The following is a 24,732-nucleotide window of genomic DNA, read 5'->3' as shown; positions in this document are numbered from 1 at the left end:
CCTTCAATGGCCTGAAAGGCCCTATGGGATCTGGCTCTTACACCTCTTTGCCCTGACCTCCTACAGTCCAGTCATAACAGTGGCCCAGACTAGTGGATGTGGATTTGAGACATATTTTGAGTTAGCATCAAGATCACCTGGCTACTGACCAATACCCAGGAGGTAACACCTGACGGGGAGCAAGCTGGGGAGGTAGAAAAGCTACCATAAATTCAGGTTTGTACATGATGCACGTGAGATGTCCTTGAGCTCATTTACCTATGATTTCAGAAAGAGATCTGGGTGGAGGAGATAAATTTGAAGTACAAATAGTAACTAAAGCTTAAGAGAAGACAAGAAAACCTAGAATAAAGTCATTAGGGAAACTGATATTCCAAGGTGGCAGGGGGTGGTGGTAGGGGTTGGGAGTATGGGGGAAGCCTGCAAAGTAGACCAAGAAAAAGGTTCAGAGCAGAGTAGCAGTGGGATAGCTGGGAGGGTGGGCATCAGGAGAACTGGAGGAAAAAGGCAGGGTTTCAAGGAGTGGATGGGTAACATTAAGTACATCTAAGGAAGAAAAGTGTCTCCAGGCCTCAGCAACATTGAGATCACTGGGGAACTTTCATTAGAGTAAGGGGGGGCGGCGGGCAGCAGCACGACTGAAGAAGTGGAGGGAAGATCCAGAGTGAAAGTGAAGACTTTGGAGACTGTAAATGGAAAGGAAAGGTGGTGAATAAAAGTAAGTCGAGTTGTTGACCTGTCTCCTCCTCTTTGGGATGAGGGAGGAAAGAGACTTGAGTAGGCTGACATGTTGATAGGAAGGATCTGGTAGACTCAAAAGCTGAAGGCAGAATGGAGAGAGGGTTAATCAGTAACAACAGATTTTCCTGAGCAGAGAAGACAGGTGAACGACTAGCTTTTGAGAATAGGAAAGAGCCCTCTCTGCCCAGCTGTCAGGAGGAACAAGTGTGGGAGTGGATGCAGGTAGGTTTGTAGTTTTCATGATGGGATGCCGAAGGTGTTACCTACAGGTGGATTCTATTTTCTCTGGGAGGTCGAGGACAGGGTAGATGTCGATGTCATTTATAACAGGCTCAGTCTGCTCTGTTGGGTCACATTCTCCAATTGAGCTCAGCTGCCAGATGCTGGGTCCCAGATGCCCCGTGGCTGGGCTCATTGAAGTCTGAGGATTTTTGCATATAGGTGGACGAAGGGCTGAGCAGCAAGGGCATTAATGTATTTGTAAGAGAGTAACAAAGGACTGGACATCTAAGCACTGGATGGAGGCAAGACAAGAAGGGAGCAATTCATAAACTTGAAAACAAAGAACACCTGCAGCTGAGTATCCTTAACTTTAAGGTCATCCTAAAGTGGTCAGAACTCTAAATGTTAAAATTCACGAAAGCTAAGAGCCCAGTGTATCTAACACAAGCAGCAAAGGATTTTAGATACAACTACTCTACTATTAATACTAAACACTACTGTACTTACAATCCAAGAGAACCAGAGGGAACTTGATACTGAAGAAGGTACTGAAATTCAAGGAACATCATTCCACCTGAATTTTATATTACCAAATTGTTTTTAAGTGATGTGCTTTATTGATTTTGCTACAACTGCTTCTATGTAAGCATCCTATACACAAGTTTACCTGATTCTTTTTTCATCTAAACTTACACTCTGGTGCAGTGGTTCTCAACCAATTTAGCCCACCTAGGGAACAATGGCAGTGTCTGGAGATATTTTTGGCCATCACAACTGGGAGGAAGGATGCACAAGCACGGAGTGGGTAAGAAGTCAGATGCTACTCAACACCCCATGGTGCACAGGATGGCCCCACCCCCACCGCAACTAGGAATTATCCAGCCCCAAAGGTGGTGCAGTGGTAAAGAACCCGCCTGCCAAAGCAGGAGACACAGGAGATGCAAGTTCGATTGCTGGGCTGGGAAGATCCCCTGGAGAAGGGAAAGGCTACCCACTCCAGTATCCTGGACTGGAGAATTCCATGGACTGTATAGTTCATGGGGTCACAAAGAGTCAGACACGATTGACTGACTTATACTTTCACAAAGTGGTACAGTGGAAAAGAAGTGAAGTCGCTCAGTCATGTCCGACTCTGCAACCCCATGGACTGTAGCCTACCAGGCTCCTCCATCCAAGGGATTTTCCAGGCAAGAATACTGGAGTGGGGTGCCATTTCCTTCTCCAGGACTGAGCAACTTACACTTTCACAAAGTGGTACAGTGGAAAAGAACCTGCCTGCTAATGCAAGAGACACAGGAGATGCGAGTTGGATCTCTGGGTCAGGAAGATCCCCTGGAGGGGGAAATGGCAATCCATTCTAATAATCTTGCCTGGGAAATCCCATGGGCATGGACAGAGGAGCCTGGGAGGCTACAGTCCACAGGGTCACAAAGAGTCGGACGTGACTGAGCACACACATGCGCACGCACACACACAGAAGAGGTCAATAGAGCTCAGTTACAAAAACCCTGTTTTAGAACAGACGTCCTTGTTTGAAAAGTAGGCTATTTACATCAGAGAGAGGAGGGCTCAACTTTGGATCCAGGTAACAAGTTGTCTTCAAATTTTCTGTACCATGAGCATATGAACAGCCTAAATAAAACTACCTTACTTTTTAGAAAAACACTGAAATATGAGTTCACAAAACCTTGTAGATGTAGATACGTAAGAAAGGATGTGGATGCTCTTGATGACTTCCTCTCTCCCTCCCTCCTTCCTTGCCTGGCTTTTCCCATTCTGTTTGTTTCTTTGCAGAAGGAGCTCTGTTCTTCGCCATTTCTGCACACCAGACCGTTATGTTCCAATGGTAAATTAATTTTGACAAAATTCCTTTATGAGTGGTAAATGTAAAAGTCTGAAGAATTTAGTCAGCTGGCCTTTTGCCCATATACAGAAATGATTAAAGACTAGACTGCAATTAAATTCTGAGCAGAGTGACATAATTAGCAAATTTATGAATGGGTCTTCTTTTCACAGTTCTACTGTCAGGACTAATTACTTGTATTAATTAGAACTGTCAACACATGAATATGCTTGTTGAAGCCGCTTCCTATGGTAAAATATGAGACTGGTAAATATCAAGACGCTTGGAAAGATGCAAAGACTTTCATTTATTAGCAACTCTAAATGATACAGAATCACTGCCCGCACAATGAGCCTTGGGGATTGTAAATAGATTCCCAGTTAATGAATTCACTATTTGTTCTTCCTTGCTTAGGCGTTAGTCTTGGTTTAGCCTTTGGATGAAATAGTCAATATATCACTACTTCAGAAGGACTGTAGCAAGGATAAGGAAAAGAATTCTGCAAGTTTACTGGAAAAGCAGAAAGAATAGCTGGGATGGTTAAGGTGAGAATTGCTGTCTTTTCATTGATTAGTCTGAGACTATACCCTAAAACAAGTGTTAAGAACTGCTTAAGTGAAAGGGGAAGGACAGCTGGGGGCTTTAGGAACCAGAGTTTGAGACCCAGTTTACACTCTGTGACCTTGTGTAAGTGGACAGGTTACTGAACCCCTCTGTGCCTTGGTTTTCTCACCTGAAAAATGGGAGCATCAATAGGACTTCCAGAAAGTTACAGTGAACCTTAATTCAGTTAATACATAGAAAGAGCTTAGAGCAGCACCCAGCTCAAGGTATGTGCTGGCTGATTGTTGTTCTGTTGTTTCAGTTGCTAGGTCGTGTCTGACTCTCCTGCAACCCCATGGACTACAGCCCACCAGGCTCATCTGTCCATGGGATTCTCCAGGCAAGAATACTGGAGTGGCTTGCCATTTCCTTCTCCAGGGGATCTTCCCAAGCCAAGGATAGAACCCTCATTCTTGCACTGGCAGACAGGTTCTTTACCACTGAGCCACCTGGGAGGCTTTGGATGGCAGTAGAAACAGAATTTCACACTCTGAGAAGAGATCCTTGGAACAGGATACAGTGCTTTGGAATCAGAACCGAGCCCTAATACGTTTAATATATAAGCCTCAACTGTGCCCTGACTCATGAGTTCTTGTACAAAGTAAATTTTTAAAAATGCATGTAATGTCCTTGCTGGGCCTGGTACATACAAGGGGGCTTGCTAAATATTAGTGCTTCAGCATTCATTACCATTATCATCTTCTTTGGAGATATCTCCAGGATGGCTTGAAATGAATGCCAAAAGATAAATGTTAGCCAGTGGCCTGAGATGAGTGGAGACAGCACGTGTGAAAGAGGAGGCGCTCTCCCAGGGCCTTCTCTGGGCAGGGGAGGGGGGCGGGCACTCATCCCAGGACTCAGGCGGCTGTCACCACGGCCCCGAGAGGAGGGTCTAACAACCAGCCACAGAATCCCCATAAATCCCCTAATTACCTTGTTCACTGGTGAAGGAGAGACAGCTGGGGCTCCAACTGGGGCCTGACTGGCTGTGAAGCCCACACTGTGTGGAGGCGTGAAAGGCAGGCTGCAACGGGCTTCCTCACAGACTGAGGCAGAGACAGACTCTCTGCTCTTCCTATCTTTTCCCTGTTTCCCTGCTTTACATATTTTTTAAAACAAAGTCATCATTATGGTTGCCTGGGGGAAACGGAGGGAGGTGTACACATTGCTATATTTAAAATGGATAACCAACAAGCAGCTACCATATAGCACAGGGAACGCTGCTCCATGTTACGTGGCAGCCTGGATGGGAGGAGGGTTTGGGGGAGAACGGATACATGTATATGTATGGCTGAGTCCCTTCGTTGTTCACCTGAAACTATCAGAGCAGTGTTAATCAGCTATACCCCAATATAAAATAAAAAGTTCAAAGGAAAAAAACAAATTCTTGATAGGCAAAGCTTCGGCTGTCTAGCTGAACTGTATCTGATAACTACCATAAAATAACTACCATAAGACAATTGTAAATTATGTTGGGTTAATCAACTTTCTGATCCTCTTGAGTACCAACTTGGGCAAGGGGGCCCAAAACAGAGAATTATTCTCGCTTTATGCTGTTTTGAAAGGTCCTTTCTGACTGTGTGATGATGGCCCAACACATGGATGCTGATGGGAGTGTTTAGGGAATGAATGAGAAGCATTTGCTGGAGTGCCCCCTCAAATCAAAGAGCTAATGTTTGGCATTTAGCAAAATGTCAATATTAGGGCTGATTTCAACTGAAAATCCAATTGTGTACAAAGGTTATAAAATTAGACTAAGAAAATATAAGTTGACTCCTAATTTTGTCTTAAAAATCATTTGATACTTAATCAATTAATTAAAGATTAATCTAGCCAAAAATTCACAGTATCAAGACACTCAATGCATAAGAAGAAAATCTAGTTGGAGGATGTCCTGGATCCATCCACAAGAAAGCTCAGTTAAATACAAGATGTGAGAAAACCCACCGGAGTTCCCAACGTCATGTTAGAAAGCAAGCTGATGTGAGCTGGTCGATGGAACTTGTTAAAATTTATTTTAAAGGATAGATCCTTGCCTATCTGCTCTAGTTGCTCAATCAATAGACACGTCTCAAAGCAAAGGCAGGCACCAAAGGATCTTACTGACAACCCTCTAAGGTAGAGGGGGCTATGTATTGGGTTGGCCCAAAAGTTCATTTGGGTTTTTTCCATAACAGCTTACGAAAAACCCAAACAATTTTTTTGGCCAACCCTGTAGTTGTAATGGTGAGAATGTGTATTATTACTCTGAATAATCCCGTTCATTTTTCTGATCACATATTATGCTTAAAACTGAACTTGGGGGGATACGGTAAAAAACAGCTCTGAACAGGGAGTATGATTCTGCAGACTCCAGGGCGAGCTCAGGGATGGTCAAGCCATGTGGCTCCAGCCAATACCCTCTCTTTCTAGGGTGCACTGTGCCAAGGGGGTTAGGACCAAGGTGGTGAGTGCTAAGGCTCTTACAGAGTTACTATAATCCAAGGAATAACTATATTATTACAAACGAACTCTGTGGAATTCTTATAAGGCCAAACTGCTGCCACAGAGCTCTTAGACTAACATTTTTTTGCGGTTTCTGAAAGTGTCAGCTGAGCTCTCCTCAAATGGCAGAGTCGTGCCCGTCAGGTTATAATAGTCTCTAATTGGTGCTCTTGTGAATTGCAAATTTCCTAATCACTAAAAGGCCTGGAAAAGAATCTCATGCCTCTGTAATAAGAAACATGTTAAAAGGCAAAATAATTTAAAAAGAAAACACACTATGAGCAATAATCATTAAAATGTGCTGCTTTATGTTTATGTCAACATTCCTCATTAATAAAGGCAAGACTAAAAAACAGAATAAATGAAAAACAAACATGCTCTTCTACAGTTTCTTAATTGTATGATTTCCAGTAAGAACTAGTATGTGATGTAAGTTCTTCTTAATGATTTCCTTTCTCATCATGTAAACCTAAGAGGAAACCATTTACGACTCGCTCGCTCTCCTTCTCTCCATCAATCCATCCCATTCCTAAATATTCCCGACCATCAGTCACCCTTCTCTCTGATTAACAACAGGTTAACTCAGACAACGGCTGTTTCTGTTGATTCCTTCTTAGTTCCCTCCTCCTAACCTTCTCTCTCTCTCTCTTCCACTTGACTAAGTTTCCTGCAGGCAGAAACTTTGGTTTTAATCTTCATTTTAGGGGAAGAGGGCGTGGCTACCTTGCTCATTCCTGGCACAATATGGGTTTTCCATATATTCTAAAAATTACATAGAATTTAGAAATCTAGGTAACTACTAAATGGATGGTACTATTTGTACTTTCAATTAAATTTTTTTTTTTTTTAAAAAGGTACCCTCTGTCGTCTTCTACAGCTAAAGAGTGATATAGAGATAAATGGAAACGTCTCTCCTTTGTCCTCAAGGAGCTCCCCACGTGAAGGCCTGCACGCATCGCAGGATGCTCATAACGCAACCCTAGTGCCTGCGCCCACATGGCTGTCTCGGTGTACACACCCTCACCCCTGCCCTACTGGCCATGCACTCCGGCTTATTTGGGGGTCCAGGCACCGATAATTTTTAAAAGCTCCTCAGATGATTCTGACCGGCAGCCAGGATTGAAAACCACCAAAATCTCTGAAACATCGTCTCGAGTTACTCAGTAACAGTACACTTGACCTTCCTTGTCTCATAGGCCTTAGATGGACCCATAGTCCTGCTGGACACCAATGGTGATTCTCTTTTTTCCAGAAATCAAGTGTGGTCACAAATGCATTTAATTCTCCTTGATGTCAGTGAGCTGTGCCTTTCATAAAGTTCTCCATGTAATATCGTCTTTTCTAACTTTCCACTAAAGTGGAAGATTCTGCCTATAGTTGGCTGAGTGTTAGCTGTGGGCTGGAAAATATCTGGGGATTTTATATTCCCTCCACTTTCACACATCTCCATTGAAGGTTCTGGAAACACTCAACCATGAAATGTGTAGTAGAAATTCCCACAGGAAAGTTAACGTTGACCAAGAAGACATTTAAAAACCTCTATTTGGAAAACTTAATTTGAAACTTTTTGATAATTTTTTTAAATTTTTATTTATTTTAATTTTTGGCTGCTGTGTCTTCATCGCTGCTCGGGCTTTTCTCTAGCTGCAGCGTGCAGGCATTTCATTGTGGTAGCTTCTCTTGTTGCACAGCATGGGCTCTAGGGCACACAGGCTCAGCAGTCTTGGTTCCCGGCCTTTAGAGCACAGGTTCAGTAGTTAATGGCACACAAACTTAGTGCTCTGTGGCATGTGGGATCTTCCTGGATCATGGATTGAATCCGTGTCTCCTGCATTGGCAGGTGAACTCTTTACCACTAAGCCACCAGGGAAGCCTGAAAGTTTTTGATGAATATTTTACAGAAAACTCTAGCTCATTATAATTTTTAATTTCATTCCTATGAGTATGAATACCAAGAAAAAGTTCATTAAGCCAGTAAAATACTAGTAGCATTTAGAATACTATTAATTATATTAATTATCAAGTAAAATAATATGATGATGACCCCAGCAATACAATATGAAAGGCGAAACAATGTAATGATTAAATAGACTGTAGAACCAAGGCTCCTTGGGCTCAAATCTCTGCTCTATGACCTAGTAGCTATGGGACCTCAGTTTGCCTCCCTTCAGCTTAGTCTCCTCTTCTCTGAAATGGGTAAATGGTAACACTTCATTTGCAGTTGTTGGACTGAGTGAACACACATGTACACACACACTCACATATATATGCAAGCATATGTCACTGAATAATGGTGCCTGGCGTGCTGGAACTCAAACTCCATCTCTCTCCTGTAACCCACACATGGCAAAGTGAGCTTAAAACCCAGATTTCATCTTATTGCTACCCCCGCACTTGAGTCTCAATGGTTTCCCTTGTATCCAAGGTCAAGTGCAAAACCCTTAAACACAACATATTGGGTCTCTGACAACCTGATTCTCACCCATTTGCCACTCTGGTCCGCACAATGAAAAATCTATTGCTGCTACAACCACTGTAGTACCTACAACGGGCCACCCTCTCATCTCGGGGTCTTTCCCCATGGTCCCCTCTCTGCTTTGGTCACACCCTTCCCTAACCTCTCATCACATTCAGGGGAAAATCAAAATCCTTAGATGGTCCATGGTCTGGAGCCCACTAATTCAAATTTAGGATTGATACCTTGATTGGCTCAAACTTTAGATATGATACATGTATTCACATGAGAAAGCATGCTCACCCCCTAAATATTTGTCTGCCAGTCTTTAGGACAATCAAGGTGAAAGCAGTTGTTATGATATCATTACATCCTCTCAGGAGGAAAACCTGTGAACCCTGAGTAAATAGGACCCCGTCTGTATACCTCTCTTCCGTCTGCTGTAGGTGCAGTTTTTATTTTCATGTTAAACAGCCTGTCTATTCATGTAACTAAAACAGCAGAGAAAGACACTCTTCTGAGAAAATACAAGTCTGGGTGTTTTTAAGGACAGTGCTCATTTGATCTCATTATTCTACCAGTTAATTGACAGGAAAGACTGTCCTAATAGCTCATTAACTCTGAAGATGTCCCCCTTATCTGGTGTCAAGGTCTGAGATACAGAGTGCACAGCAGCTGTACGACTGCTGCTGCTTTAAGAGGACAAAGCATTAGGTTCGCACAGTAGAAAAACAGCAGATGTTTTGATTTGGGTTTCAAACAATCCTATCTACACTATGGCAGAATTTGGTGGTGAGTTATTTTCCCCTCAGGCTAATAAGATGAACCACATGGCTGGTTAAACATTATTTTCTGGGGCCACAAGGTTTTTTCACAGCCACCGCTTATGGAAATAATTCTTGGTTAGATTATAATCTGCCAAAATGGTAACTGGCTTGAAAGGCTCTCTGAGAAAGCACTCCTTGCTGCTCTTTCCCTTCTATGCATCCTTGTCCCTTACATGCAGGACTGTCTGCTCCTGCAATAATGAGCCAAAGTGTGAGAGAAACAAGCCATCAACACGGGCACTGCTCAGTGACTACTCAGATCCCTTCCTCAAAGCATACAGTGAAATTATGCCATTTGCACCAACACAGATGGACCGAGAGATTGTCATACTGACTGAAGTTTAAGTCAGACAGAGAAGGAGAAATATCTTATGGCATTCCTTATATGTGGAATCTAAAAAGAAATGCTACAAATAAACTTACAAAACAGAGAGAGATTCACTGACTTAGAGAACGAATTTATGGTTGCCAGAGCGGGAGGGATAGGGAGTTTGGGGTGAGCATGTACACACTGCTATATTTAGAATGGATAACCAGTAAGGACCTACTGTATAGCACATGGAACTCTGCTCAATGTTACATGCCAGCCTGGATGGGAGGGGAGTTTGAAAGAGAATGGATCCATGTACATGTATGGCTAAGTCCCTTCGCTGTTAACCTGAAACTATCACAACATTGTTAATCAGTGACACCCCAATACAAAATAAAAAGTTTAAAATTAAAATTAAAAAAAGAAAGAAATCCTGAATTCCAGAAAACAGCTACGCCCATAAACCAAGAAACACTGTCTTCATGCCTTCCTGATGCATAAAACATTAAAATGATAATAATTAGCAAATAATTAGGGCTGCCGAGGGGGTAAGAAAACATTGTCATAACCTGACAAGTGTCACAGTGTCAAAGCTATGCTCAAAATGGTTCTCGCTGGGCCTGAGTGATCTGAGGCAGGGGCTCATTTTCCTCCTCACCCCCACATGTCTCACTAAAAAGCATCTTCCACACAATGGTGAATTACCTGGGGCTTAAAGTTTATCTCTGTCACAGCACAGTGTGCCAAAAGAAGGGCCTGCTAACCCCCAGAGACACAGCTCATTTAAAGTTATAATGAAGACAGCAGGTGTTCCATACAGATGTCACTTCTTTCTAGAAGACACTGATTAAACACTTTATCTCCCTTAATGTCGGTAGGCTAGGCTACATTTTATTTCGGCATCACCCCGAGCTCCTTTCAGTCTCACTGAGCTGAAAATTACAAACTACTGGTTTTGGGTTGTTCTGTAGGGATTTGTAGGGAATCCTGAACACTATGATCCGAGAGGCAACACCCACTGTTTCCTAGAAACACAAAAAGTGTATTTTGCAATACAAAAATTCTCTTCCACAGAAAGCATGCCAGACTCCTCCTTTCCTTGGCGACCCAAACTTCTGAGTGCCAGTCACTAGACACCTTCCACTGAGGTGATGCACAACTGATCTGAAAAAAAATATGCTTGGTAAAATGTGCGCAGCTTTAACTTTTGTAAACTGTAAAGTCAGATGGCAACACGTGGTGCTGTGGCTCCGGAAGGCTTCAATGAGACAGGATCCAGTGTGTTCTGGATCCCTTAATTTACAGGGCAACAATGGAGAAACAGACATAGAGAATGGATTTATGGACATGGGGAGAGGGAAGGAGAGGGTGAGATGTATGGAAAGAGTAACATGGAAACTTACATTACCATATGTAACATAGACAGCCAACGGGAATTTGCTGTATGGCTCAGGAAACTCAAACAGGGTCTCGGTATCAACCTAGAGGGGTGGGATGGGGAGGGAGATGGGAGGGAGGTTCAAAAGGGAGGGGATATATGTATACCTATGGCTGATTCATGTTGAAGTTTGACAGAAAACAGCAAAATTCTGTAAAGCAATTATCCTTCAATAAAAAAAATTAATTAAAGAAAAAAATAAGAAATCACTGAAGCAGCCAGGGAGAGCTAGCTACTGGTAACTGAAGCCACTGTTCTTCCTGCCCAGAGTATGTGGATACTTTCAGCCTGGAAGGATTGAAGGATAGATAAGAAAAGAAAGAAGGAAATGAGCAAAAAGGAAAACTAGAGAGATCCTAGTTTGGATATCAGCTCTGCACCATCTCCCTCATCACTCTGATGGAGTAAGTAGCCCACAGAGGCTGGAGGTGAAGGCGTGAGGTGGAGTTTTCTCTGCATTCCTCTACAAAAAACAGCCTGATGCCTTTAACAGAGTGGGACTGTGGATAACATCAAAGAAGAGGAAGGCCAATACTGCCTATTTTTAGCAATGTGTAGATTTTCATAAAAGTTCTACGTGATTTTGCAGACATTTGAGAGAATGGCATGAAGTCAAAACAAGAAAGTAAGTCACCATAATCTTATTCCCAAGAAATAGGATGAGTGGCATTTTGCTAAATATTATTCCAATCTTTTTTATAGTACATTGAGTAGGTCTTACAAAAATAGATGTGTCTCTACTAAGAATACTGCTATATCCTGCTCATTTGACTCACTGTGAACCTGCTTCTCTTTTTAGTGGCTGAGTATTATTCTGGATCATGATTTATTTCACCTACTTCTCCTTTTGGGGCATGATTAGGCCATTTGCGATTTTTCTAAAGCAGATGATTACAATGTAATTTTAATCAGCTTAATATTTATAGTAATCTTAATAACGCTGCACAATTTTGGTCCTGTGTTACAACAAAAGTAGATTTAAATAACACAGATGTGACACAGGAAGACTGCTGGTCCCTAATTGAGATTCACGAAGATATATAAATACATATTATGCATGACTCTCACATCTGGCTCTCCATAACAAAGTACAACAGAATTATAAATAGTTTTGAATCCTTGGAGAACTGCCATGTGATGAAACTAGACCACTTTGAAAGCTATTTGTGATTCTGTAATAAATGGAAACCAACATATGACTCTTGATTTTTCTCACTAGCAAAACAACACAACAAAATGGATGAACACGTGCAACTCCAAGTGAGATTCAAGAGGCTGAGTAAAAGACAGTGAAAATTCTCACATGAATGATTCCTATTAACAAGAAGCTAGCTAGCTGCTGCTTAGTCGCTCAGCTGTGTCCGACTCTTTATGACCCCACGGACTGCAGCCCTCCAGGCTCCTCTGTTCATGGGGATTCTCCAGGCAAGAAGACTGGAGTAGGTTACCATACCCTCTCCTCCAGGGGATCTTCCCAACCAAGGGATCGAACCCAAGTCTCTTGCACTGCAGGTGAATTCTTTACCGCCTAAGCCACCAGGGAAGCCCAGCAAGAAACTAGAAGAGTGTGTAAAATGTTGCTGTTTTTGTCTTGTGCTCAGTTGCTAAGTCGTGTCTGACTCTTTGTGATTCCATGGAACTGTAGCCTGCCAGGCTCCTCTGTTCATGGGATTTTCCAGGCAAGAATACTGGAGTGGGCTGCCATTTCCTCTTCCAGGGGATCTTCCCAACCTAGGGATCGAACTGTCTCCTTTATCTCCTGCATTGGCAGATGGTAGCTCAATGTAAAATTCTGATGTCTTAAGGCAAACTTAGTGCAAGCGCATTTATTCCTTTTTGTTATGAATCTTTTTCTAAAAAGAAAGCCATAGAAGAAAAATTGAGTCCTATTTAAAGGAACAGTGCAAATATCAATTCAAATGACATTAATTGAGCCCATGGTAAACACAATATTTTCAAATTCACATGCTATAGTTTTTGGTAGAAATAAATGACTGCCCAGAAGATTATTTATGACTGTCTATAGGAAGCACATTTTTTGGTGTGTGTTCTATTAGATACCTAATATGCAAGTTTCTTGCCATAAGAAGGGCATTCTTCTCTTATATAAACTATTGATTTCACAATTTTAAATTAATGTCAGGATTTCTTTTGCTTAAAATAAAAATCAACCAAAGAACAAGGCCAATGATGTGAGGACAACAGTAAGAGAAATGTCACTGTCATTCTATAAATGATACTATCTTTTTCAATTTAGCTGAGACTGTTCTATCATGACCATGCCTACCTAAGAGTTTTCAGTGTTCTCATGTCAGGATGATTGCAATGGCCAATCCACCTCCAAGAACACAAACATAATTCCAGCTCAGCCATGCGGGCTGACTATGTGGAGGGCTACAGAGAGATTCATGCTGGACCCTTCCGTATCTGAAAATTCACAGCAGCCCACAAGTGCTTTTTCTGAAGAGGCTGTGTTGGACAATGTAGAAAGTGCCCCGGCAAGGAATAGAGGAGTCTGGCCTTCTCATCTGTTGTCTGCCACTCAGCATGTGACCCTGGGCCTGGCAATTAACTTCTCTGTGGTCTGTTTCCCAATCTAAAGCAATGATTACAATGACAAATGCTTATTTCATAGGGTTCTGTGTGGGGATGTGAACCTTCCTGGCACAGAATCATTAATGCTCATGGACCTGGGGAAAAAATCACCGAAACATGTACAGAGGTTTCTTCTGGGTGCCTACCTTATGGGTAGCTGCAAGGATTCAATGTGAGTGGTTTTAATGTGGGTGATGGAGTTATGAACTATTTTTTGTCTTTTCTTTTTGGTGATTTGTATTTTCCACAGTTAATATATTCTTTTCTAACCAGCATGACAACATTTGTCCAAATCCTAGAAGACCATAATAACTGAACTGAGGTACTCATCACCACCTGCCTCAGGCCCTCAGCAACACCCACCCTGGGACATCTGGAATTCAGGTAGGACTTTGGGAGAAAGCTGGGAGTCCCTTTGCAGGCAGCCCAGAAGACAGATGTGGAAGCTAATTCAAGGCTCAGCTCTGCTCCCACCTGGATTCATAGGAGCACGAGGAAATGTGGATTCAATCTCGCACCTTCCAGGAAGGTTCTGACTCCCAAGATCCTCATGCCTGGGGAAGCCGACCTACATCACACCGGCATCCCCAGGGCAGGCTGTGTCCACAGTTAACAGACACAGATACACACTGCGATAGGATGTAAGTGTCTTGACTTCTAGTCTGCTTCCTCACTGGGTAAAATCAAGGGTCAGACAATGATGACCTTTAAGGTCACTCTCCGTGCCGCTCGTGTTTGAAAATTGTATGGTCTTATATCATTCTCCATTACCTACTTTAAAAATAATTTAAGTAAATTAAGCAAAGGATTGACTTAAGAGGTCCCTCCCCAAGACTGCAGTTATGTACTTAAAATTATATGGTACAATTATATGGTATATGTTACAAGAAAGGCTCAAATTTAAAAAAAATTTATTTTATTCGTTAAAGTATCAACTGCTGAGTCAATGAAACAAAGTCTAGGTCTTTAGCTCCAAAAAAAGAGAATTTGTTTTGTTTCCTATTTTAGTACAGATACACAGAATTAGAAAATTTTTCACACCTCCAATTGTTTGATTAATAAGAATGTAGAATCTACTATAATTTTAAAGCACTATTTGACAACTCTCTTCCTAATTAAAACATTTTATAGGAAAGAAGAGTCTCTTAAACAGGCCTATATTAAAAGAGTTTTCTCAGTTAAGTCTGGTCTTATGAGACACTGAATATACCCATCAATAACTTTGGTATTAAAGATTGTACAGATTAAAAAAAGAAAAAAACTGTATAGATAACCTGAGTATCCAAATCATCATATTAATAAATTTGCTATTCTATAAAATTCTTACACAGCTTAAGGAATCACAGTTGTTGAATCAGAGAATTTCATAGATGGGTAAGTAAAGGGACTAACTCATTTTAAAAGTTACTTTATCTCTTTCCTAAATCTAATATATTGGGGTAGCTGAAGTGAAGTCACTTACATCTCCTATCATTCAGCAAAAAGAATAATACTTTTGGTTTGATAGCAAAGAAGATGACTTATTCATTTCTGTACCCTGTTATCACTCAACAACAGTATCACATATAGACAAGGGACTCAAAGAGGGACTTGCTAAGGAACAGAATGAACAGTCATCCGGAGCAAGGTGACAAATGCACCAGGCAACAGTCCTGCAACCACTAAGACCTGCTAGCCCCCAAAACAGGATGGAGAAGGTGTGGGTGGGTGGAACTACTTCATTAGAGTTTTGTTTATTGTTAAATCTACTCATTAGCATCTGAATAATGCTTTAAATAAATGGTGACTGGGGGGGTAGGTGGCAAAGGAAAAATTATAAAATAATTCACAAAGAACTATTAATGTCAATTTCTCAATTTGTTTCAATTGCATGTATCATTATTTTTTTTTTTAATTTTAGCAATGGCCAAGATATAGTTAATCTTTCAAAGTATAAAACCTCAACAGAAGCCTGCTCCTTCCCAATAGCAACCTAAACAGAACCTTAGTCCACTTATTTTATTCTTTGTCTTCCTGACTGGGATATATTCACATGTTAGTTCACAGGTTTGAAAAAGCATGTATTTATATTTCTTTACACGCACAATTTCACATCTAGCTACAGTCTTGAATATCAAACTTTACTCACTGAAATGAATATCTCTAATGTCGAGAGTAGTGAGTAAGAACCAGTAATCTAAAGGAAGCGTTCTGCAATGAAATTGCTTTTAGGAAATCTGGCAGATGGCACTTTTTCATTACAGAGAAAGTTTTCCTAGGGGAAAACACACCAAATTACTTAAAAAAAAAAAGTTAAGTGGTCACACAGAATGAGCTGTGCATCTCTGTCCTGGCCTCCAACACGCCTGCAAAGCCAAGCAGACCAGTCGTGAACATTTGCATACGTTAAAAATCACCAACTGCATTATGCCTGCATTGGGCCAGTGAAGAGTCATATAATCAAGCGACTAAAGAAGGTACCACCATCAAACGTATTTACATATCAATGTAGATTTGCCTTAGACAGTTGTGTGACTTCATCCTCCGATACAGAAATGATCTTTTATCCGTCAGCCCTGAGACCTAGATGACAAACGTGCCAATATTCCTGACACCTCTCAACGTCCCCATTTCTGGCTACGCCTGCCCTATTCAGTCCATTACCACAGAATAATGGAAAAGAAAGAAAACTTTGAAGGGGACCCACTTCAACTCTCTTATCAACCCACTCCAGTATTCTTGCCTGGAGAATCCCATGGACAGAGGAGCCTGACAGGCTACAGTCCATGGGATCGCAAGAGTTGGACACAACTTGGTGACTAATCCACCACCACCACCATTTTTAAAAAAAGAATAGTAATAATGCAAACGTCTGATTAGGTTCAGTGACATACATCTCAAGTAAAGTTAGTTCACTGAGGACTGACGCTCAGACCACTGCAGTTCCAAGCCTCTTCTCTTCATACCATGTGATGTACCATATGATGAAAGATTAAAAACATGTATGTAATTTACTCCATTCTTTTCAAAATTTTCCGTACAATAATAAACAAGACAAATGTCATTTGCATATACTTTGGTGTAGCTTCAATAAAAGGCAAAACAGACAACTCAGTTAAATTCTCTCTTTGTTTTTTCACTTAAAATATACCTGAATTGGTCCCTATGAATATAAATGCCTATAAAAAGGATTCAAAGATACTGTCAAGTGATCTTTGAGCAACAAAAGCCCTACATACTAATTTGGAACCTAGATCCTCTTTTCCAATATGGCTCCCCTGGTTGATTTTACATGTGAAGACTTAGAGACAAAGCAGGAACCCATTTCAATCTAAAGCCAAGACCTTTGTATTATAGTTTATCCCACCATAGCTCCACATATGGCCAGCCGGTAACCCCAACTGTACAGTCTGGGGAGGGGGTGACAAAACTGCTTGATTTTCACAAGAGAGCCGGAGTGTGACTGTGGCCGTTTGCCTTTCAGAGGAATCTAGGAAAAGCAACACACGTTACTCCACATGTCATGAGGATTTCCAGTTTTAACCAGTACACATGCTCCAGGCTGGCAGACAGAAGTTGAAAAGGACACAGCTTTGTACCCAGCCGCCAGCTGAACTTGGTGGCAGGCTATTTAAAAAAAAAAAAAAAAAAGGCACAAATTATACATAGAGGGATGTGGGGGAGGGGGAGAGGAAAATGGAATGAGCTAATGTTCCTAGTTGGCATCTGCCTTTTGACTCAAAGAAAGAGATGGCTCTCATCCAGAATTTTTCTATTATTGTGGCATCAGCTGCCTCTTGGATTCGTTTATAAAAGCTGAGACTGCCAACAGAACAGGACAAGATTTTTGTTAATGGTAGTAAATGTGCAAAAGCCTCTTGAAATAATAGGGATTTCGATATTTCTTCTACAAAGACTACTTTGGTATTATTCTTCCTGGCATGAGCTTTAGGACTTGTAATTATAGCCAGGTACACTGTTAGGATATATGACAACAGCAAATTCTGAGGTTAAAAAAGTTGCTACCTTGATTCTTTAATTTACTCTTTCAGTATATCGACCTAAAGAGAGGTCTGAAACTAATTTGGTGCTGGATGTTTCTTGCTGGACTGGCATTCCACCAAATGAATTTCCACTACTTGGCCCTTTCAAGTCCCAGTATTAATGCTGACTACTACGCTAACTTCTCTGAAAACTGGGAATCAAAGAAAAAGAATTAAGCGTTTACCCTGCCTTTTATTTATTTATTTAAAAAAAATTTTTTTTTAACTTTTATTTTTAAACTTTACATAATTGTATTAGTTTACCCTGCCTTTTAAAACAAGCCTATAGATTCTACCTTCTTCATGAGGGAAAGATTTTCCTTATTTTTTTAAAAAAGCTGATAAATAAATGTACTAAGATGATAAATTGAAACCCCCAATGAAGAATCAGAAACACTTCTGGTTTCCACTGGGGACATAGAAAACTGGAAAAAGCACCACTATCATCTTTAAGCATAAATTCTGCACAATTTGCAAATTAATATTCTGCCTGAACCTATGAGAAAGGGACAGCAGTAGGGCAGTCAGCTAGACAGAAGTCCATGATGTTACAGGAGCCCTTGTTTACCCAGGACAGGGTCTACTGGACGCTTACGAGAATTCAGCCAACACTGTTAACACATTGCTAAGGCAGAGCGACAGCTAGCAAGATTATATTCTTAGAATACATAACACAGAACACATGGGGGCTGCAATATACAGGAATTTACACCCACTTGCAGGCTCTTCTCAGGACCTCCAGTGGTCCTTATAAAGACACAGGTGAGTTCAGAGCATGTGTCCTTTGTCCTCTGTCCTTCCTGGGATAGTCCTGAGGGACAGAAGAGTAGCCACTGTAGGAAAGACTGCCTGGATCTTTCCTCCCTACTGTCCCTAAGGAACAAAAGACTTAAGTGCCTGCAAGAAAGACAAAAACCAAGTTTCCCTTAGGGAAATAGTGAGAGCCTTCCGCAGCTTCGAAAAGGGAAGAGGAAGAAAAAAAAAAACCACCCTCTAAACTGGAGGGTCAGGGATACTGAGAAGACCATGCCTCCAAACCAAGGGACACAATGACTTCTTGGACTGAGCCTTAATCAGAGCACACCTTACACCAGCCTCCTGCTGCTGCTGCTGCTGCTAAGTCGCTTCAGTCGTGTCCAACTCTGTGCGACTCCATAGACGGCAGCCCACCAGGCTTCCCCGTCCCTGGGATTCTGCAGGCAAGAACACTGGAGTGGGTTGCTAATTCCTTCTCCAATGCATGAAAGTGAAAAGTGAAAGTGAAGTCGCTCAGTCGTGTCCGACTCTAGCGACCCCATGGACTGCAGCCTACCAGGCTTCTACGTCCATGGGATTTTCCAGGCAAAAGTACTGGAGTGGGGTGCCATTGCCTTCTCCGACACCAGCCTCCCGCAGCCAGGCTAAAAAGCAGAGAGCAACAAGCAAATGGGGCTTCTTTGGTGGCTCAGAGGTAAAGGATTCGCCTGAAATGCAAGAGACCTGGGTTCAATACCTGGGTCAGGAACGAATAAAAGACTGATGCTGAAGCTCTGATGCTTTGGCCATCTGATAAGGAGAGTCAACTCATTGGAAAAGACCCTGATGCTGGGAAAGACTGAGTGCAGGAGGAGAAGGGGGCGACAAAGGATGAGACGGTTGGATGGCATCACCGACTTGATGGACGTGAGTTTGAGCAAGCTCCGGGAGATAGTGGAGGACTGGGAAGCCTGGTGTGCTGCAGTCCACGGGGTCACAAAGAGCTGGACACAACTGAGCGACTGAACAACAACGAGTAGCAACAGTGTGCCACCCACTGGAGAAGGGGTGAGGGAGGGGATGGAGTACCTAACCCAGTTACAGCACAAAGATTTAAAAATGAAGTCCAAGTAGACACTGAGAAACACTCAGGCACATCAGCCCCCGCCCTAGAAACAAGGTAACGGTGGAGGAATTCAAAGCCGTTGGTACACTGAGGGTAACCGTATAGTACATATTGAATATTACAGTAATTCTACAAAATTCAAAATACAGTGCTCAACAGAACAAGTAGACAGATAATCCGCAAGGATTAGAAGACCTGGGCAACACTAGCAACTCAATTAATTTAATTAACATTTGTAGAATACCCCACCCAACTAGAGCAGAACACGCAGTCTTTTGGGTACACATGGCACTTCACCAGGATGCACCAGAAACATCACAAGCACAGGAGGTTTAACCTGGGAATGCAAACCTGCCTCATTAATAATAGATTGGGGCTTCCCTGGTGGCTTAGACGGTAAAGAATCTGCCTGCAATGCAGGAAACCCAGGTTTGATCCCTGGGTCAGAAAGATCCCCTGGAGAAGGGAATGGCAGCCCACTCAAGTATTCTTGCCTGGAGAATTCCAAGGACAGAGTGTGAAAATCAAAATTATTTACTATGTTATTAATAATAAACTAAAGAATAAAAAGTATATAATGATCTCAACAAACACAGAATTAAAAACACTATTATTAGTAACACACTGTGCCTGCATGTAGTGTCCCGCTCTTTGCGACCTCATGGACTGTGGCTTGATACGCTACTCTGTCCATGGATTTTTCCAGGCAAGAACACTGGAATGGGTTGCCCTTCCCTTCTCCAGGGGATCTTCCCAACACAGGGATCAATCCCATTTGTCCTGTGTCTCCTCTATTCGCAGGCAGATTCTTCACCACTGAGCCACCTGGGAAGCCCCTACAGCACATCTCCCGTCTTAAAAAAAAAAAGAAACAGCTGTAAGTTTAAGAAAATATATGGAGGGTCTGTATGTTTCAAAGTTTTTAATGGCATGAAAAGATGATTACAACATAATAATGAATGGAAAAAAGTAAGGTTCAAAACAAATGTACCTACCATAATGGTCAACAGTTATAAAATAAACCAAATATTTTTCTATAGGAAATAAAGGTAAAAAATAATAAAGCCCATTTTAAAAAATGTCTCTTTGGCGTCTCACTCTTAGTAAGACAGACATGAATATTTTAAGGGAAATAAAGTTGAAATTAATATAAACAATTTGCAAAGTGATTTCCTTCGCTGTCACCCATTACTGTACATACACGCACTTTAAGGCATCGGTTCAGATCAGTTTCATTGGAACTAGTTCCATACGCTCTTAAAAACATTCATTGAAAATGAAGCTCTGTGGTCAAGTAAGTTTAGGAAAACATTAATTTCATAAATTGGTTTCTTAATTGCAGAACTAAGTAGAATTGTCAGTATTGTCATTCTGGATTTTCAAGAGATAAATCGCAGGGTAAAGTTTGCAGTTTCTCACCTTTATTTGAGTGAGTGAGAGAGGGAGAACGAAAAGGAGAGAGAGGGGAGAGCTGTTTTCAGCTAAAAATTGAAAGTACGTTGCAGACTTATTACTTTGTTTCCAAATACTTGAGTGGGTATCTCCCAAGAATAAGGGACCTTCTGGTACTTATCCATTCTACCACTGTCACCTCAAAGAAAGCTAGTCCAATTCCCAAACAACAGCTGACACAAAGTCCAAATACAAAGTTTCTGTTTCCTCAAAAAAGGTCTCTTTATAGGAACCAGTTTTTCAAGGTACTGTGTTAGGTTTGATTGTTACTTCCTTTTAATATAAAAATCACATCTTGCTTTCTTTCTGACATTGATTTTTTTCCTGGAGACCAGTTTCACTGAACTGTAGAAACCTCATGTTTTGTATGATGTCTTGACTTATTCCTCTATTCCATGTATTTCCTGTATATGGGCCTTTACTCTGGAAGACGAAGCATTTTTAGTAAGAATATGTCACAGTCGATGCTGTGTTCCTCATATGGCGTCGCATCAGGAGACATACACTATCAGGCCATCCCATAACAATGCTGCCAAATTTGATCGCTGGGATCAGGTGATGACTTCTAAGTCTCCCTGCTTCCCTATTAACACATCCTCTAAGGAAGTGACCCTTTATCACCATGTGAATGACCCGTTTCTTTTTCTTTTTTTGGTGGGTGGAGTATAGCTAATTTACAATGTTGAGTTAGCTTCAGGTGTACAGCAAAGTGAATCAGTTATAACAATGTTCCATTTCTAAACAAGACCCAAAGTGAATCCATTGCAACAATGTTTCATTTCTAAATAAGACCTTTTCACTAATGATTTTTATAGTGTCTGTTTGCAAGACTACCAGTTATTTCATTGGGTTTCTTGCTAATTTCTATTTACATCTTTTAAAACTCCTTTTTAGGAAAATGTTCTCTTTGTGGGATACAGTTAGGTGAGTTTTGACAAACACAAAGAGTAGTGTATCCATCACAACAACCAAGAACAGAATAGTGCCATCACTCCAAAAATCCCCTCCTGTTGTCTCTCTATGGTACTAAAGTTTTGTACAAAGTCCAGGCTTAGTAGCTTTGCTCTGACTTCCTTACTTTTGTGTGTGTGTGATATGCAGGGATTAATATTTTTATCAGTGATAACATTTCTACTGCACTTCTAAGATTTACATCCAATACAGCATACCATATTTACATTCAATGGACAGTCCAAGGTAACAAATTCAGACACAGTTCTGTTAAGATTATGGTTTGTTCCAAATTAAATTAAATACATAATATCCTTACCTCCCATAATATTGCATGTTTCACCTTGGAGTGATTAAGCACCTGCTGTGCCCAGGACTAACTTTTAGAATTTGTTAAAATACAGCCTCTGGGCCTTGCCCCCAGTGTTTAGGATTCCAAGGCTAAGGCACGCTTCCAGGGACTGTGATATCAGCAGTCCATTAAGGCTGGTGATGGCAAGAAAATACCTGGTTATCCACCTGTTTCTGTGCATCCTCTTTGTAATGTGACTCTACAGCTCAGCCCAGGAAGAGGTGGAATCTACTTCCTTATCCCCTGAATCTTGTCTCCTGATTTGCTTCGGTAACAAAATACAGCGGAACCAACAATACACCAACCTAAGTGTGTTCCCACATTCTCCCTGGGAACCCTCGTGCTGAGGCCTTGTGAACGAACCTGGCCTGGCCGGCTGGATGACGGGTCACGTGTGGACCAATCGCCACCATCGCATCAGACAGTGGGCAGTCAGGCAGGTAGAGGAGGTTGTCCTAGAGCAGCTAGCCCCAACTGACCACCGCAGACACCTCAGTACACCAGCTGAGACCAGCGAAGCCTGGCCCATGGGATCATCCATGCGGAACCATAAATGTGGAAGAAACACGTATTGTTTTAGGCCAAGTATGTCTGGGCAATTTTACCCAGTAACAGACGACTGATAGGCCACAGTTCTGATATTCTTCATCTGAGAAGTCCTGATTTATCTTCCTCTCTACTGCCTCAGCCACCTTCATCTTCCAGACTCTGCTCCGTGATTAGACTACTTCAAGACTTCTGATTTGTCTTCCCCTCTTGTTGTCACTGCCTACCTCCACGCACACTTACTGCTAAGACCGTATTTGTGGGAATCTGTGTGTTCCCATCATATGTTGTAATGCCTGATACCCCTCTTCATGCTCAGTCCTTGTTCCTGGCATGACTGTTGCTGGATTTGTGAAACACAGCTCTGATCAGATCACTCTCCTGTGCAGAACTCTCACTGGAAGTTACATCATAGACCAGACCCATTTTCCACGTGGCCTATTTAATTCTGGGACCTCTGTGATCAGGCCCCAGCCTAGCTGCCCACTCTTCTTCCCCTTCTTCTCTTAGCACTTTATTCAAAAGCGAGGATGGGATGACCACACCCCTTACTCTTGTGTCTGAGAAGATATGATTCCTACCTGGAAGGCCCTTTCACATCCTGGCAAATGCTACACATTCTTCAAGGATCAACTCAAATACCACCTCTTCTGTGAAACTCTGATAGATCTAGTTAAGAAAAAGCTCACCCCTTCTCATGGATTCCAGCAAATGGCTGACGCCTCTCTTAAGTATCTGATATTATGGTTACTTATGGTATCGAGCAGGCTTCCCTGGTGGCTCAACGGTAAAGAATCCTCTTGCCAATGCAGTAGATGTTGGGAAGATCCCTTAGAGATGGTAATGGCAACCCACTCCAGTATTTTTGCCTGGGAAATTCCACAGACAGAGGAGCCTGGCAAGCTTCAGTCCATAGAGTCACAAAGAGTTGGACATGACTGAGTGACTAACACTCAGACACACAAACAATAAAAACAGGAATACCAAAACTTATTACCAAACCTAGAAGAAAGATGGCAAAATAAATAGGGCAGTTTTCATGTACTATTTCATATAGGGCTTCCCTGGTGGCTCAGACGGTAAAGCATCTGCCTGCAATGTGGGAGACCTGGATTCGATCCCTGGGTCAAGAAGATCCCCTGGAGAAGGAAATGGCAACCCACTCCAGTACTCTTGTCTGGAAAATTCCATGGACTGAGGAGCCTGGTAGGCTACAGTCCATGGGGTCGCAAAGAGTTGGACATGACCGAGCAACTTCACTTTCACTTTCTTTTCATATACTAATTGGTAAAAGAATCGTCTGGAAAGTCAGTTAAAAATACAAATTTCTAGGTTCTGCTCGCAGGGAGACTGGTTCAGTAGGCCTGCAGCTAAACCCTGAGTCTGCATTCTCACCAAGCTGCCCATGTGATTATCAAGAAGGCTTGTGGGTGACACTTTGATGTACAGTGACATATAGCCTGCCTTATAGATACGCATTTCAAAGTAAACCCTTCGTTCATGTACCTAAGAATTTTTTTCTTAGGTTTCTTGACTTTAATGCCAAAGCACTGAGTGCGGCAGGCCTATAAAAAGAACCACTTTAACAATACATACAGTCTGGCACCTTATTAGCTTAGGTTGCTGGGAATATGGCATCGCACCCCATTCTTTGTAATCACAATCTGCACACATTTTTTTCATCTACATCTCCTTTTTATAAACTATTTAAAGTTTAATTTGCTACAAACAGCCCCTTTTCAGACATCACACCATGTGAGGTATGTAGTTTAAAATAAGTAAAGGGTGTAAATTCCCTACCTTGGTCCAAGAGGCTGGCTCTCAATGCTCTCTCCAGCTGCTCCTCTTCACTCAGTCCCGCGGTGTACGTGTCATAGTTCCTGGGGACATCTTCATAGGCACCTTGCCCGCCGTATGGGTAATAATCCTGATATCCAGAGTAGCCTACAGGCACAATGAACAAGTTATGGAACAATGCCATGGACTATTCCTTTTCATACTTCCTATTTTGTAACCAAAGACATTAAAAT

At 41.8% G+C, this 24,732-nt stretch overlaps 1 protein-coding gene and 1 long non-coding RNA gene across 16 annotated transcripts in view; one reads left to right on the top strand and one right to left on the bottom strand.

Annotated features, from left to right (window-relative positions):
- RHBDD1 (rhomboid domain containing 1) overlaps positions 1-24,732 on the bottom strand; it is a 208,987-nt gene that overhangs the window by 104,874 nt on the left and 79,381 nt on the right. For 12 of the 15 annotated variants that reach the window (XM_044937903.2, XM_044937902.2, XM_044937907.2 and 9 more), the window contains one exon: positions 24,503-24,646. In XM_044937903.2, coding sequence (XP_044793838.2) covers positions 24,503-24,646 — 144 coding nt within the window. Of the gene's footprint in view, positions 1-6,181; positions 7,629-17,148; positions 18,352-20,308; positions 21,277-24,502; positions 24,647-24,732 lie in introns of those variants that run through there. The other 3 variants (XM_044937910.2, XM_025262235.3, XM_044937913.2) reach the window with 3 other exon arrangements.
- On the top strand, positions 1,647-3,730 carry LOC123332197. Its single transcript, XR_006548974.1, has 4 exons — positions 1,647-1,768; positions 2,758-2,809; positions 3,221-3,351; positions 3,672-3,730. It is a non-coding gene; the product is annotated as an uncharacterized LOC123332197 (long non-coding RNA).

This window comes from Bubalus bubalis, chromosome 2 (assembly GCF_019923935.1).
Source record: "Bubalus bubalis isolate 160015118507 breed Murrah chromosome 2, NDDB_SH_1, whole genome shotgun sequence".
Taxonomy (NCBI): domain Eukaryota; kingdom Metazoa; phylum Chordata; class Mammalia; order Artiodactyla; family Bovidae; genus Bubalus; species Bubalus bubalis.
Note: the sequence above shows the minus strand (reverse complement) of the source record. Positions and strands in the feature narration are given on the sequence as shown.